This window comes from Vipera ursinii, assembly GCF_947247035.1.
Source record: "Vipera ursinii genome assembly, chromosome: 2".
NCBI lineage: Eukaryota > Metazoa > Chordata > Lepidosauria > Squamata > Viperidae > Vipera > Vipera ursinii.
This window is the reverse complement of record NC_139513.1, coordinates 117,620,860-117,638,860: the sequence shown is the minus strand read 5'-3', so window position 1 is coordinate 117,638,860 and position 18,001 is coordinate 117,620,860. Positions and strand designations below refer to the sequence as shown.

At 40.3% G+C, this 18,001-nt stretch overlaps 1 protein-coding gene across 1 annotated transcript in view; it reads left to right on the top strand.

Annotated features, from left to right (window-relative positions):
• Positions 1–18,001, top strand: part of MGAT5B (alpha-1,6-mannosylglycoprotein 6-beta-N-acetylglucosaminyltransferase B) — a gene marked incomplete at both ends in the record, with an annotated part of 237,254 nt that overhangs the window by 134,305 nt on the left and 84,948 nt on the right. Inside the window, 4 exons of the mRNA XM_083354984.1 lie at positions 1,493–1,566; positions 7,605–7,775; positions 9,011–9,175; positions 9,342–9,511. Coding sequence (XP_083211110.1) covers positions 1,493–1,566; positions 7,605–7,775; positions 9,011–9,175; positions 9,342–9,511 — 580 coding nt within the window. The remainder of the gene's footprint in view (positions 1–1,492; positions 1,567–7,604; positions 7,776–9,010; positions 9,176–9,341; positions 9,512–18,001) is intronic.

Genomic DNA, 18,001 nt, shown 5'->3' with positions numbered 1-18,001 from the left:
CACACTGATTTTTGTACTGTGAATTAAGTTCTTCCCATTGAGCGTAGAGTTACCTGGATGGAGAGGATATTACACAAGTGGTCTTTCTATCCAAATCTAGTTGTGAGATCTGAACCAAAACCTATTAAAACAAAAGGTTTAACAACTTCAGTATTCTTTAGCCCTAAAATCTGTCTTAAGGGGATGGGACCAATGGTACATGAATTTCTGAACGTAAAAAAGTCAGAAGGTTGGGACTGGGAGAGAGAGAGAGAGAGAGAGAGAGAGAGAGAGAGAGAGAGAGAGAGAGAGAGAGAGAGAGAGAGAGAGAGATGAGAGAGAGAGAATAAAAGGAAGAGAAATAGAAAATACAAAAATAGACAATACACTGAAAACTGCAGAGTAATGTAATACATAATTACAAGAAAATTCAAACTACTTCATTAGAAGAAGCATCTCACTTTTACCCTTATTTTTCAACTTGGTTTAAAACAAATACAGAGAGAGTTGCATGGTAATTTAACACTTTGTCACATTCAGAACTGTTCTATTTAACTGCTATTTATGTCAAATTTTAGATCAGCTATAAAAATAAAATAACATAAGTGAAGTATTTAAACTTCTTATTTTAAGATAATTCAGAGCTTGGATATGGCAAATGGCCATGCACAGGATTGTATGCCATAGTTTCCAGATTAATTAAAACTAATATTAGACTTGTTTTTTCATGTCTGAAGTATTTTGGAGATTGCTGGGTGCTCCCATAGTGTCATCTGCCATATTTCTAATAAAGGAATTAGAAGAGTTTTCCAGTAAAAAAAAACATAAAGTAAGAGTTTAGCATATATAAAGCCTATTTTATATATACAATATATACAATTCAGTAATACTGAATAGATAAATAACATCTAGAAAAAGAAACTCATCATTTAAGACTTGTTGCATCCTATAACAAATCATCTTCCAGATTAATTTGGGCTTTATGGCTTTATGGGATTAGAGCTTTTGGATAATTTATGATTATTTGGTTTAAATGTGGAGGGAAAAACAGAGATTGGAAACCACCTATTTCACTCTTGAAAAAAGGATTTTTCATAATGAAGCATTCAAAATATTTAGAAGAAAAATCAAGACTTGTAACAATAGGGAGAAAATCATGCCTAAAGGAGAAGTCTTGTGCTAGTTCCAGAGTCTGAAAATGTATATGTATATTTCTGTAGGTTCTTTAATTGGAAAAGTGCTGAATAATATTTGGAAAAGAGCAAATAAATAAATAATTCTACTATCCATATGAATGGATTTAATTTGCTTACATTTAAATGCAAACTAAACATATTTTCCTCCCTTCCTACTTCTTCAGCTTGGCAGACCATTTGTTGTGTTGGGGGGGGAGACAAGCTGTTTCCAAGGACAGTGTGGTTTGGTTGCTTCAATAATATGAAATACTGTTAGGAAACCACAGTTTGTATTGTCTTCCAAGTTTGGAACCAACCTCCCTCCCTCTTTTCTACAGCCATAGAAGGCCGACGGGACCAGTGTGAAGTGCCCAGAGATCCCAGGTACCCTGACTGCTCTGGAAAAATCGAGGTGAGTATGCAAGATTTAAAATTATATTCTGATTAGGAACAATGAGAAGATCTGCTCTCTTAGTGAATGGCAGTTAAAAACAACCGTTAAAACCTTCTGAGGAAGAGGTAACCTTTTTCTAGCAAGCAAAATAGCAAGTTTCCCTCAGAGTGACAAGCAAAGCTGTGAAGTGTAAAGGACAGTTAGGTAGTATACAGGCAGTCCTCAACTTACAACCATGATTAAGTCCAAAATTTCCATTGCTAAGCAAGACAGCGGTTAAGTGAATTTGGTCCCATTTTACGACCTTTCTTGCCACAGTTATTAAGTGAATCACTGCAATTAAGTTAGTAACCTGGTTGTTAAGTGAATCTGACTTCCCCATTGACGTGGCTTGTCAGAAGGTCGCAAAAGGTGATCATATGACCCCAGGATACCGCAACGGTAATATATATGAGTCAAATGCCAAGCATTTAAAATTTGATCATGTGACCATGGGGATGCCATAATGGCCATAAGTGTGAAAAATGGTCATAAGCCACATTTTTCAATGCCATTGTAACTTTGAACGATCACTAAATGAACTCCTGCTCTATTGAAATACAAGTGTATTGCATCCTAAGTTCTAGATAGTTCTAACCCTGTTAGTCTTTCACAAGACTTCAAAGACTTGGCTATGTGCAACCAGATAATGGGGTTCCTAAAACATTTAGGACCTTAGGCTCTCTAGTAGATACAGTGTGCTAAAAGTGTTAGGGACCCCGTTGCCCTGTTAATTTTTAGGTAATTATTATGAACATTTTCATTTGCCTACAGTATATGTACAATTTGTAACTGCTATTGTGTTTTTATGGTTTAAATTACTGTGATATTGTTTGCTGCCCAGAGTCAATTGGATTGAGATGTGCAACTGTATAAATAAATAAATAGATAGATAGATAGATAGATAGATAGATAGATAGATAGATAGATAGATAGATAGATAAAAGAGCTGAATAAAGAAGTAGAATCTGGAAGATGCTCCCTACATGAGCCAGAAAAGGGATTTTTATCCTGTTCATGCAAATCTGGAGTGATTTTGCAGAGAGCAGATGGTGCTGTGAGGGTTATGAACAACAGTTGCCATTTTATTACCTCCCCCAGCACAAGAATAACTCAATGGAGCACAACCCTGGATCCCATCCAACCATCCTATTTTACATATACTTTTTAAAGTTTGCAAAATCATAGGACTTTGTGTATTACTGAATACTACTGCTCTACACCATCTATCCTTGAGCTGGCTGTTAACATTGGCATGAATTTGGCTGTCCCCATTGCTGATTCCTATTCGGCCTCAGTTACCGGTTTCAAGTTCCTGCAGTCCCCTGACTTCCCTTCAAGGTAACTGATTTTGTAAAACTTCAGGATGCTTTTGAGTTATGTCGGTATAAGGGAAGAACACAATGATGCACCTAAGGCTCTCTCACTCATAGGCTTATCCACACTGCATGCTTACTGTAATGGGAAGAAGCCCCTCTTACATTTCCTGAAGACTCCTCAGCAGAGCCTCTTAGGTAGCTGACTGCAGAGGCAGGCTGAAGCTAGTGTGTCAAGTATGAAAGGTTTTCCTGGGGAAAACAGAAAATGACCCGTTATCTGGATAATCCATGGCAGAAGAAGAAGGAAGCTTGAGATGTTGTTGATGAGGGAAAACTGTCTGCTTGACTACAATAGCTCTGGCAGATCTGCTGTGAGACTGCCACCTTTACCTGGTTCCTGAGCTTGAGGCCTGTTCTGTGGTGTTGATTGGCTACAAGTGAGGATGGAAACTGGCTTTGGCAGCTGTTCTCCAGCAACCCAGACAGGCTGTCTCCGGTCCTGTAATTGGTCATTCCCAGGCGGCAAGCGCAGGTTCAATCCTATTGGCCGCTACCGTAGGGCTAGGCTATATATTGCAGCTGGGTGTGGCCGAAGCTCAAGTACAGTTCCAGAAAGAATAAAAGAATGAGTTACTCTGTACTCAGCCTTGTGTCTTCATTCCTGCTCACCAGAGCCCACGACTTAACAGTGGCGACAAAGGTGGGATCCTGCTTCACCGTTTAAAAGGGCTGAAGTTAACAAGGGGTCGGCAATACACGCTGGAGGGAAGAGCCCCCCCCGGGCTGGCTAGTAAAGCCACACTAGTGGCCGTGTGCTCAGCAGAAGCATTCCCTGAGCCTAAGAAGCAGGATCCAAGAATGCAGGAATCGAGGAAGATGTTGAAGGTCGGCAAACTCAGAGAATTCTAGAAGAATGGCCGTCTTACCTCTCGCAAGTGGAGAACTATCTACGAGCAAACCAAATTGCAGAGGAAGGCCTAAAAGCCACCACGTTGCTGTGCATGTGTGGACCAGCAACTTTTGATCTAGCAGAAAATCTTTTCACGCCAATGCCCATTGAAGCAGTATCATTTGCAGACCTTAAGAAGAAGCTGACTGGGCATTTTCAGCCGAAGATGTCGGAGATGGCGTGGCATTTTAAATTCGACCAAAGAGTGCAGCTACCTGGAGAGACAGCTTCAGAGTTTATCGCCAGCCTAAGGCAGGCCACACACCTTTGAAAGTTCTCGAACTTAGAGGAATGACTGAGAGACCGGCTCATCTGTGGCCTTCGAGACAGAACCCTCCAGCAGAGACTGTTTGCTAGGCCCAATCTCACATTCTCTGAGGCACAGGACGAGGTCATGGCTGACGAAGCCGCCAGGGGTGCAGTGCAGACAGTGCAGCCCACCAAACCTTCAAAGGCTGAAGATTCCATCCAACTTGAGGTCGCCAAATGCGTTGGAGAATCGTCAGAAGATGAAGAACCCGAAATCAACAAGCTCCAAAGGCAACCAAACGCGCAAAACCACGGCAACCACCAATGAGAGAACGATTACAAGGCAGTTCTCTTACCTAGATGCAAGGGGTGCAGAGGCAACCATCTTTGCACTAATTGCAGATTTTGCTCAGCCACGTGTAGAGCTTGTGGAAGGACCAGCCACATCATGGTGGTTTGCAGAGCCCACCAGAGAGACAGGCCACCCAAACACCAGTCGGAGGAACCGACTAGGAGAGGTACTGGGGCCCAGGGTCCAGTTAGTGTGGGGTTCTTCAGAAGCCAGAGAAGCATTTGCTGCACCGGGGCTTGTCGCCCCCTCAAGCCTAAACTCAATCTCTCAGTAGAGCTACAAGGAGTTCCATGTAAGATGGAGTTGGACTCCTGCTCAGCAGTATCCATCATTTCACAAGACACATACCACACATTTCAACTTAGTCTCAATAGAAACAACAATGCTGAAAATTCTAGAAAGGGATTTGAAGTTCCATTAGGGTCCAATAACTTGAAGAAACATTTTCATTATTATGTTTAATTACATCTAATAATAAAACTGGCATTAGTAATGCAGAACAATAGACTATCCTAGATATCGCAACTATGTGAGACAACATTTGAAATGTACCGAATGTGAATTTTTTCTCCTCCTCCTCCTCCTCCTCCTCCTCCTCCTCCTCCTCCTCCTCCTCCTCCTGCTGTTTCATTTGATAATGCAAACCCTCAAAAGATACACCTAAAAGAATTCCAACTTTCCCCTGAATGCGCTATTGAAATGGGAGACTATACTATATTCCATATTCAAAAGAATCAAGTAGAGATGTAGACTAACTTAATGGGGAAAAAAACCCTGAACAAATTCTCATTTGACAGTGGGAGAGTGAGGATAGATGTTTCTTGCTCTCAAATCACAGTAGCTAGGTTATCCTGTGTTTCATGATTAATGGATTGATGTAACTTTCACAGCCGTGTTAATTATTCACACACAAGTAATGCAAAAATAGCAACAACGTGAATTTATCATCTTGCTTATTTTTAATCTAGAAAATCATCTCTGGCCCGAAGAGCTTCAGGCACCTTATATTTGTTGTGCTTTTAACATAGAACAGAACTTTAGTTAGCCTTGCCAGGTAGACCAAACAGGAGACAGATCAGATGAGTTAATTCAGCAGTACTTTATTGTAAGGTTCCAATAACAGGAATTTGCAAGACTGAAACTACAAATCTCCCACCCTCCCTTTTTACAGGGGGGATTCTTTCTGAGCTTCCTCTCTGCCTGTTAAGCAGCTGTGGGCTCCCCCCCCCCCACCTTATCTGATCATTCCCCAGGCAGCATCTCTTCCACTTGCTTCAAAATCATTCATATAAATCATTACAGCTGGATGTGGATGTGTGCAGCACTATACAGCTGCATCCCAATGCTTTAGTTTAACTATAAGTTAAAATAGAAAGCCAATTTGGTGTAGTAGTTAAGAAACCTGGAGACCCTGAATTCTTGTCTTGCCTTAGGCACAAAGCCAGCTGGGTGACCTTGGCTTACCTGACCTAGGAAGCAGGCAAGGGCCAACCATTTGTGAAATATTTCCAAGAAAACTGCAGGGATTTGTCCAGGGACTCAGCTGAAGTCAGCACTGACTGTCTGGACGGCATAACCATAAGTTAAAATTAGTTATCTCCTCCCCCACTGAACCTCAGCTACTAATCTAACTACTTGACAATACAAATTAACTGCTAGATTAACAAGACACAACTTTTACATGACTCAGATTTTTCTAGTTCTGTAGCATTCATTTTTGCTGCCTTTGTTCAGGCCTGGGTTAAATTTTAAGTGTGATTTAATTGTGGGTGGCAGTAATTTGATCTCCTGTCTGAATGATTGGTGAGTTTTACATATTGGGAGTGGAGGTCTGTCTCTTGAGTGGATTCATTTCTGTAGTTAAGTTTGGAAGAGGATGGCACCAGCAATTATGGAGGATGATTTATCTACACAGAGGAGCCTATTCTTATTGCTTTGTATGCAAAGTAACATTTTGAGGGTGTATATATATATATATATATATATGAAAGGGACGCGGTGGCTCAGTGGGTTAGGACGCTGAGCTTGTCGATCAGAAGGTCGGCAGTTTGGCGGGTCGAATCCCGAGTGCCGCGTAACAGAGTGAGCGTCTGTTACTCGTCCCAGCTTCTGCCAACCTAGCAGTTCGAAAGCACGTAAAAATGCAAGTAGAAAAATAGGGACCACTACGGTGGGAAGGTAACAGCGTTCCGTGCGCCTTTGGCGTCTAGTCATGCCGGCCACATGACCACGGAGATGTCCTCGGACAAGCGCTGGCTCTTTGGCTTTGAAACGGAGATGAGCACCAGCCCCTAGAGTCAGAAATGACTAGCACACATGTGCGGGGGAACCTTTACCTTTACCTATATATATATATAGAGAGAGGAACAAACAGCCACATGCTTCTCCCAGAAGAAGGAAGCAGAAGCCACTAGCCTGATGATGACGGATGGGATTCCGTCGAAACGTCGCCCCTACACCTTTAGTTCTACGCGGGGAAAAACCCGAATAACCATCCACATACGAACACCCACGAAAACCTCAGAAATCACACACACACACACACACACACACACACACATATATATATGTGTGTGTGTGTGTGTGTGTGTGTGTCTGTGTCTGTGTGTGTGTGTGTGTGTGTGTGTGTGTCTGTGTCTGTGTGTGTTTGTGTGTGTGTGTGTGTGTCTGTGTCTGTGTGTTTTCTGAGGTTTTCGCGGGTGTTTGTATGTCATCTTTGGTCATTCGGGTTTTTCCCCACGTAGAATTGCCTTGCTGGGCAATAAAATATTAATGCTAGCAATGATCTTTCACCTGTTTTTGAAACTTCCCAACCAACATACTTACTTTTCCCCTGATTCTTTTTTCTCTGCTAGTACTGACTGAAATAAAAGGCAAAATATACTTTGTGAATAGTGGATTGATACAGCTACTCTGAGCTCCTCTGGCAGCATCTCCTCCTCTGCATTTAGATAAGAACATAACAGAATCTTATCTAGTTGAAACACAATTTTCTTTCACAAGGCATACTGTGAATTTGCTCCTGTAACAAAGCACACAAAGTTTTTTCTCGTGCTGTATTTTTACCTTTCCCCCCCTCCTTCACAAGACTTGTACTTGTTGCATATCTTCCTTTGTATTATCATGAAAACAATATTTTGCCTTGCAGTGGATGAGGGCTCGGTGGACGTCGGACCCTTGCTACGCATTCTTTGGTGTGGATGGCACAGAATGCTCCTTCCTCATCTACCTCAGTGAAGTTGAGTGGTTTTGCCCGGTGCTGCCTTGGCGAAATCAGTCAGCAGCTGCCCCTTCTTCCAACCCGTCACCCAGGATACAGGTAAGACTTGCTGCTTTTGGATTAACTCAGGGCCATGACCAATTTATCAAAGTGATTTTCTTTTGAAACTAGCCTAAATATTCTCATTTGATGGTAATGGACCTGGGCAACCATCCACAGAGAAACATGCGTCAGAACATCTGTTTGTGAAAAACTATAGTTCCTGAATAATTCCAATTTTAGGATGAGTATGGGAGGAGCAAAAAAAATAATCTTGCTGGTCTATGACCGTAATAAAGATTGATTAGGAAAAGATTCTATACTGTCTACAGCTAAGTATGATCACACATCCCACTCAATCTCTATTCTCCATTTTCCATTAAATATATATAAGTAAAATCAGAGCACACAGTACATTACCAGGGGATCAGGTGCAATAGGGGGAGTTTTCCTCCTGGTTATATTTTTTCCTGATGTTGTAGTAGTGTTAATATAGGCAGAATGCCTGAGTAAGGAGATGCTGCCTATAATTTCAATAAGGAGTAACTGAGGGAATTAGTCTTTCTACATCTTCCAGAAAATCAGGTGGCAAGAATGGGAAAGTTGAAAGAGAAGGAAGTCTATTTTTAGCTTTTCCCAATAACTATAAGACTATTTTTCATATAACAGTCTGGAAGTAGTTTGTCACGGTCCCCATCTAGGATGGTTTAGACCTACCAGCCTAGCTTATGCCCCTGGATTTCCCTGATGGTCTTGTGTTAGCAACTGAGCATAGAGCGGTCACTCCATTGGGGTCATGAATGCAACTGGTAGGTGCTCTTAAGACAGTAGCAAAATGAAACCACTGATTAACATCCAGATAAGAGTTGTATGCTCTAAGGTCTAGAGAACTATAAAATAAAAGTTATGGTGGGAAAACCCCAACCTTAATAGCAAAACTGCATCAAATAGACTGTACAATTGTCAGTGGTTACAAGATGTGAGAAAGTAAATCAGTATCCTAGAGAAGGACATGGTTGCTGCAAATATGAACCAGGACATTCCACATTACAGCAACCTGTGGTTTGTAGTTTCATCACTTCTTCTACCAATAGGCTGTACCTGATAATTAATTTTCAAAATAGTCCTCAGCATACAATCCTAAGCTCACCATATTATCCTAAACCATTTCAGTAGTATTTTTTAATCTTACCCAAAGAGGTAATGGAGAGAAGAGCATATGCCCAACTGATAGGTCTTATGAAAATCACTGAGCCTTGCATGAGTAGAAAATCCATTGTTTTTTATCCTCCTAGGCGGTTTTTCAGAGAGACCTCTCCTATCTTCTGGAGCTAATTGGCAGTGGCAAGGAGTCCTTGATCTTCATGAAGAAACGGATCCGTCATTTGGCTGCACAATGGCTGAAGGCCTCCCATAAACTGGAACAGAAACTGGAGGGCAAACACAGAGATCAGAAGCAGGTACAAAATTAAATTAGTTGCTTGTTCATTGTGTATGGGGTTATAAGTGTAAGGTACAGAGATTCAGTTGTGCTGGGTTTTTTTTGTAATTTATTTCTTGCCTACCTAAAACCCTATTTCTATTCACACACACACACACCCTTTTTTTTCTTTTTGGCTTTTTTAGATTTTGATCCACATTGGCTTCTTGACAGAAGAATCAGGAGATGTTTTCAGCCCTCGTGTACTAAAAGGGGGTCCACTGGGGGAGATGGTCCAATGGGCAGATATATTAGCTGTTCTTTACATCCTGGGCCATAGTCTGAAGATCACAGTCTCTTTGAAAGAACTTCAGAGGTGGGTTTTCTTCCATAATCTAAGCATTGCATTTATGGCACAACAATCTTATTAATATGCATAGAAGGCCTGTTTTTAAAAAATATTCTTATGTGGTGGTAGTAGTCTGAAAGTAACTTAAAACTGAAGGGCTTTGTGTTTCATTACATTAGATTGAATGCCTTGCTCTCACAGATTTAGCTTCCTCATACTATGGAAGGCACAGAAGATTTATCAGTTCAGAATTCAGAGAAGAGTTATTTGATACAATAGCAGAATATTACAGAAAAAAAATCACCCAGGTGTTTTATGGCTAGCGCAATCTGATGACTAACAGATATAATGACATTATTCATACACTCTCCCATATGCCTTGTCCTTTTTATTCTGTAAAGAGTGACACAAAATTATTTAACGCATGAAAACTGACAAAATGGTGTTTACCTGTTTATGTGATCAACAACATCAAGAATGCCCCATGAGATATATAAAGGTAAAGGTTCCCCCACACAAGCATGCTAGTTGTTTCCAATGCTAGGGGCCGGTGCTCATCTCTGTTTCAAAGCCGAAGAGCCAGCGCTCATCCGAGGACGTCTCCATGGTCATGTGGCTGGCATGACTGGACGCCAAAGGCGCACAGAACGCTGTTACCTTCCCACCGTAGTGGTCCCTATTTTTTCTACTTGCATTTTTACGTGCTTTCGAACTGCTAGGTTGGCAGAAGCTGGGACGCGTAACAGGCGCTCCCTCTGTTATGCGGCACTCGGGATTCGACCTGCCAAACTGCCGACCTTCTGATCAACAGGCTTAGCGTCCTAACCCACTGAGCCACCGCGTCCCTCGAGACATATATACAACCCTAAATAATGCTGCTTTTTCTCAGATAAGCATGGTAACATTAGTAGCATCTCAAAGCATTATACAGTAGATATCTTCATACCATCTGCTTTCTTCTAACCAAAGCTATCACTAATGTCAGGCCGCTTTAATTTCACAGGGAAAAAAAAGGAACTGATTATAATAACCTAAAATATTCCCTAAAGCAAATCTTTGCTATAAAACAAATCTTTGCTTTTTTCACATATGTACTGTGTTAACTGTTACTCCTTCTTCACGACTCTCTCACCCTTAGATAGGAGAGCAAATCCTCTTTCATAGAATGAGCCCAGCTAATCAAAGGTTCCTACGGTGCAAGTGATGATTTAACAATGCTGCATAACTGCTGAGGGTAAACAAAGCTGGCTTAGCAAGAAAAAAGCCATGTTTCCTGGGACTCAAGCTTATTTTTTAAACAAGCCACCCATCCCTCCCCCCCCACACACACACCTCCTTGCCATAGCAGTGGATTCTTTTTCAGGCTGAATGTTAGTTAAAAAAATTCTCTCTCCTCCCAGCAAAGTGACTCCAGACTAAATTAAGCAAAGAAAAGTAATCTTCTTAAATAATGCAGGATTTCTCTGATACGGGGTAAGAAAAGGAAGAGCAAACGGGATCAGAACAGGATTGAGCTGATTAGTATTTAACGGCTGCTGATTCAGTCTGAATAGCATAGTATGCTCCCTGATCACTCCTAGCTTTTTGCTATTCTACACCAAATAGATCAAGGTGCCAAAATAAACATTGCAGGAAATGAAATGCAGTATCACATGAAAGAAAGCGTCATATGAAGATCGCCCAGCCCTGTCTGTAATATTTTGGTATGACTTTCCAGTCTACTTATATCATTCTGCCCTCTGCTTTCCAGGTTTTGCCAGCAGATATGTACTGAACCTATGTCTCAAGCACATGGGAGCGATTGTCCAGTGCAATGGGGAACCTCTCTTTCTTGGTACGCCACACTCAGTGGTGGGCTTCAAATATGTGAATAACCGGTTTTCTGTGTGGGTGCCGCTTCTGGAAGTCCATTCTGGGCCTGGGCAACAAAAAATTAGCTACTGGTTCTGACGATGTGGTGCGAACCAGCTGAATCCCACCACTGGCCCATACTTAGTGTCTTTTAGTTGTTTGGGAGTGAGCCCTATTTCAAGCCAGCCCAGTGGCCTCTGACTATGATTAATTTAGGGATCTAGTGGGTTCTGGGGAAAAGGCTGGTTTGAAAGATCAGAGCTTTCCTGATGCCCAGTGAAGAATGACTCTGCAGAAGAAGGTCTAGGGGGCAATGGAGATGCAACAATCCTGCACCAGTTTAAAATGGCTAGTGCACCACTGTTTAAGGATCACCTAATTGTATCATAGAATGAATGGTTATTAAAGTGTGTGCGATTGGGTTCCTGGGCAAAAATTGTATCAGGATAAGAGGAGGAATTCTGCTTTAAAACATCAGAACATTCAAGGATACGTAGGAGATTTTGAGATTCCCCATGTTTTGGAGGCTGGTCTGATGGAGACTTAGATCTTTTCCTGAATCACATCCAGTTTGTATGTAACTAGCAGAGGACTTCCTTCCTTTCAGCAGCCATTGTCCCACCGGAAATAAACATGCTCTTTGTGTCCTGTCCCTACCAGAATGCCCTTCTCTCTCACATGGCCTTCTATAAGCAGAGCCACTCAAAGGTTTAATTTCTTTTGCTCTTCTTCTTCTCACTTATTCTAACATGCTTTGGTGGCAAAAATCATAGGAAACTTTTTTTGTGTAAAATTTAAAGGTCAGGAAAGGTGTTCCATTTAATGAAATTGGTGGCAATCTATTAAAAACAGACAACTCATACTTTTTAGCACTTTGCAGAATTTTCCTTTCATACCTTATTTTTTTGTTTTGTAGACAGCATATTCTATGCAGAACAGTTAGGCAGAGATGGCCCGGTGCTGTAGCTATTAGGACTTCAAGAGGAAAAATGACTCAGACACTCCATGGGCAGTGTGAAGTTGTTAATTAGTACCAGTGATAGTGCAAATGAGACAGGAGCAAGGACTGTGGGTAGCCTGAGAAAGGGAAGTTCCATATGTTGTTACCTTTTGCACAGTGGTGGGATTCAGCCGGTTCGCACCACTTCAGCAGAACTGGTAGCTAATTTTTTGTTGCCCAGGCCCAGAATGGACTTCCAGAAGCGGCACCCACACAGAAAACTGGTTATTCACATATTTGTATCCCACCACCTTTGCACCATGATTACGGTGATGAGAGGCTATAACATCCTGTATGCAGTTCCATTTTGTTGGTTGGTTGATTGGTTCATTTTATAAAACTGCCCATCTCACACATGTGATTCTGGATGGGTTACAGAACTAAAACCACAAAAAAACAGTGGGGAAAAAACGATCAAAATCACGATAGCATAAGACCGTTAAAAGAGTAAAAGCTACTTATAAAGTTTTTTTAAAAAATGATTTATAGGAAAGCATAATCAGCGTCTCTAACAGCATAGATATTTTCCAGAATTCATGCCACCCTTACCACATCCCAAGTAAGATGGCAGAGCCATGGACTTCAGGCCCTGCTGGAATGCCAGTAGGGTTGGGATCAGTCTGACCTCAAGGGTAATGATGTCTCAAAAAGTGGAGGCTGTAGCAGAAAAGGCCCTCCTCCTGTGTCCCAGCAGATGACATTCCTTAGTGAATGGGACCCATATCAGTTTTATTTATATTTCACCTTAATTATTATTTATTTAATAATCAAGCTAAGGTTGAAAACAAATCTAATACTCCTCCTTCCTCCTATTTTTCCTACAACACCATTTAAGGTTAGTTCGGCTGTGAAAGAGTGACTGGTTCAAAGTCACCCACTTGGCTTTTTATGGCTAAGGCGGGACTAGAACTCACAGTCTCCTGTTTTCTAAACTGGCTGCCTTTCTGCCAGATCTGACTGGAAGGATTGAAGTGACTAGGAAAAGATGTTTGGGGTAATTGCTCTACATCAGGGGTGTCAAACTCACAACGTCACGTGACGTGTCGAGACGTATCGCAACTTTTTTTCCATTGCTGACAATGGGGTGGGCACGGTTTAGCTATGATGCATCTGGCCTGCAGGCCGGCAGTTTGACACCCCCTTCTCTACATTTTCCAACCTATACCTAGCTAGTGAATTTTGCTTGGCATAATAAAGCCTATCCCTGTCCCCTTATCATTGTGAATAGAAAGAGGTTCATAAAGCTGTCTTCTTCTATTATATAAAGGTGAGATAGCTTTTCACCTAGAGACTAGGGTGGATGTCTCCCTATTACTTTCTGAGCAGCAAGAGAGAAATGTTTTGTTATCATTTTTTTCTGGGGCTTCTGTTATAGATTCAAGTTTATCCGCTTTGCATATCCAGATACAGAATAATGAATACTGCTCTGCTTCATTAGCATTAATCATTATACACTATGTTCTGGCTACATTATCAAGATGTGCATGTACAGGTATAAAACACAGCGGGAAAACTTTACTGAAACAATTACAATTGTAATTTAAGGGACTTGAAAATTCAACAGATGTCAGCATAAAAATGTTTGCTTAAATATAAATTTAAAACTCATAGAAAGAGATTGTGTTTATTCATCATGCTAAACCAACATTATAAACCATAACCAAATGAAATTGTAACTTAGCATGTGTCATCAATCAAGCTATAAAGAGCTTTGTGTCAACTTCACACACCCATTTAGTTTGGTTTAGTGTTTGATTAATGCAGTTTACAATTATGCAACCCATCAATCTATCTTTGATAACAAAGATGGAAAATCATAAATAAAACACTGGGGGGAAAAATCATATTCTGACCTCTGGGGCTAACCATAACCTCTTTTTAGTGATTCCCACAGCCTCATAATATGGCACATCCCCATCAGTGAAGTAGCAAGCAAAATTATCTTGAGGCATTCATATCAATGAAAATAGCTTTTGTTAAATAGTGGGCTCTTCGGTGCAGGTATGATGACATGAGGCTGAGTACAGGATAACTCATACTTTTATTTCTTGCTAGAACTGTACTGAAGCATGGGCTGCAACCAGCCGCAATATATAGTCTAGCCCCTAGGCAGCAGCCAATAGGTTTGAACCAACACTTGCCGCCTGGGGCTAGCCAATTGCAGGACAGGAGACAGTTAGTCTGGGTTGCTGGAGAGCCGTTAGCTACTCCAGCAACCCACATGGTGTATCACCAAAACCCAGTACATAACAGCTTTTGTTTTACTTTAGTTCATTATGTGATATATTAGGGATTGACAATTGAATTTTTCTTGTTTGCATCTCTTTCTTGTTTCTTTATGCATCAATCCTGTTTCTGCATCTGCCAATTTTTTAAAATCTATCAATTATTTGCTTTTTATTTATGGATCTGATACACACACAGATGTATTATTTTATCTTAAAAATATACATTTCCATAAATGCATTTTCATACATGGCATTTAAAAATGCAGTTTGGCTGCTTGTTTTATTTTATTTTTAGCCAAGAAATGTATCCTGACATTTGGTGAGGCACAAAATTACTTAGTCCAGAAGATACAGGCAGTTAGTCTCAGAGTTTATAAAGATTAAATTATTCAGACATCCATACTACAGGAACACTCATCCCTATGTACTATGTGCATAGGCACAACACACATGGACACAAAAAAGAAGAAAGATCTGATTAACAGAAAGCTACAGCTAAGAATGTATTCTCTAAATTCAGAGTTAACTGTAGATTTTCCAATTTAGAATGGCACAAAATAAAGAACAGATGAATGAAAGGTTGCATCATTAAGTGTGATATGTTTCCATGTATCATCACTGCCCTGAATTTTGTGAATAAAGAACAGAATGCAAATGTAGCTCTTTTTTTTGTCCTAATAGGTTATTATAGGCCTCAATAACTGCCAGTAGAATGGGAAATTCAGATAACAAATTGGATATGTGTGTATTAATCCAGGAAACAGAGCTTCAAGAATAGCAATTATTTAGTGTCTCCTAATTTAATTAGTTCATAGAACTAATCTATCCATAGCCTATTTCTCACGTGGGCAAAAAGGTGTCTCTGGAAAGCCCAAAAGGTTGATATGAAGGCAAAAGTGGCATTAAGGGAGCAAATCACTTTGATCTGGGAAAAATTCTAGAACCCATTAGGTTTGTACGGTATATTGCTTTTAGGTAGAATTCCAGAAGGATAATCTGGAACATGTAGGAAGGCAAGAAAAGAGTGACTGTAAAACCTGTCAGCAACATTATAAATTGGCTTATCTTTTCCCACAAACAGATATTGGTTCTCTACAGCTGCTGCAAAGCATGGCTGTGTTAAACAGGTGGTACCTTTATATTCTTGTACATGCTGAAGCACCTTCTGGGAAATGAACCCTATTCATTGTGCAGCCCTAACAATTACTAATTGTGATATATATGGCTAAATGATAGTGACTGGTCTAAGGCACCCAGTTTTCTTGGCTGAAAATCCCCAATATACAATTCTGTACTGTAACTACAACACTACACTGGCTTTCAATGTAAATAAGCTCACAGTAATTAAAAAAAGAAAATAAAGAGGGAGAATAGAACATAATACTTCCTATCCTTATAATGCTTCTCAATGAATTAATGACTCCCAACAGGCACAGATCAAGGGAAGTGTGTTTGCCAGGAAAAGATAAAACCTCAAGATATATTGATGGTATAATTATACCTGTTTACTTTTAATAGAGATATTATCAAGGGAGCAAACTCCTCAGTCTACTACAAGACTTTTAGTCACTGAAAATTTACATCCCTTTGTGAACAGCTAATTCTCAGGACAAATTTCCTGCTAATGACACTTGCTTCCAGTCCACTGCTTCTGCAGAGACAGATTCATTTGTACGGCACCCTGTAATAGAACTGATCTTTTTTTTTTAAGCTGATGACTGCCCACAAAGATCTTGAGAAAATAAGAGGTAGATACATCCAGGCAGAGGAATGAGAAGGGAGGATAGGCTGCACTGGTTCCTCCTCTTGTAACCATGAGATGAATGATTTTGGGGGGGGGGAGAAAAATTCAGAGAAGAGCAACTAAGATGATCAAAGGCCTGGAGACTAAAACATACGAAGAACAGCTGTGGGACTTGGGTTTGGCTAATCTAAAGAAAAGAAGAAATAGGGGAGACATGATAGCAGTATTCCGGTACTCGAGGGGCTGCCACAAAGAAGAGTGGGTCACGTTATTCTCCAAAGCACCAGAAGGCAGGACAAGAAGCAACGGATGGAAACTGATGAAAGAGAGAAGCAACCTAGAATTAAGGAGAAACTTCCTGACAGTGAGGACAATCAACCAGTGGAACAGCTTGCCTCCAGAAATCATGGGCGCTCCATCACTGATGGTTTTAAGAAGAGACTGGACAGTCAGTAAGATGGTAGAGGATAGGTTTTCCTGCTTGAGCAGGGGGGGTGGACTAGAAGACCTCCAAGATCCCTTCCAGCTCTATTCTATTTGAGATCTGTTGCCCATCGTTTCACATGATGCTACTGTAAACTCCCTATTTATAAGGAAGCCAAATTTTGCATTTGGACTTTCTCTCTTTCCCCTTGGCACACTATAGAAAACAAGCGTGTATTATATATTACCTGGAATATTATAGCCAGAAAGAATATAAGTACATGGAAAGTAGTTGCTGCTAATATACTAGAATTGGTCAAACTAGCATACTTTCAAGTATGAATCTATGTCATAAAATTGTCTGCAAATTCTATTTGTTTAAGAGGAAAAAAAATAAGCACCAGCAATTGCATAACTTCCCCTGTGGCATATAAATACACTACTTTTATAGGCAATTTCCCCTAATATAAATAGTTCTCAAGTTATAACAATTCATTTAGTGACCATTCAAAATTACAACGGCACTGAAAAAATGACTTAGGACCATTTTTCACACTTATGACCATTACAGCATCCCCATGGTCACATGATCAAAATTTGATGCTTCGCTACTGGTTCATCTTTATGACAGCTGCAATGTCCCGGGGTCATTTAACAAATGTTTCACTTAGCAACATAAATTTTGAGCACAGTTGTGGTTGTAAGTCAAGGACTACCTATATATTTTATGCAGTTTCCTCGGATATACTTCACTTTTATATTCAACTTCCTAGGTTTAGTATTAGATACAACTATAGCCTCATGAATATTTGGAATTGAGTAGTGTTGATTCCCTGCATTAGAAATACTTCAGTGTCCATTTGCATCTGAACAGATTTTGTTTTGGCAGATCATGTTTTTTAGCCTGAAATGGTATCCATAATGGATTTCTTTTACATTACTACTGCAGCAATAACTGTAAATACCTAAACATACTTCAAGATTTGATGGTAAATAGCCTATATCCTTATTTTGTATTGCTGAATGATTTAAGAGCACGATGTTGGTCTTGAAAAATAAAGAAATCATTTGCTTGCTGCTGAATGCCCCTCTTTTGCTTTTTGGAAGTCCAACTCTAGCACTCGGATTATAACAAAACATTGTTCTGTGAACTGCACTCATACAACATGCAAAACCATGGCTTATTTTGAGCATGCTTTGTTTCATAAGGCACAATTATTAACTTCACATTAAACACTAATCCATAATCAAATAAATATAGCTTAACATAA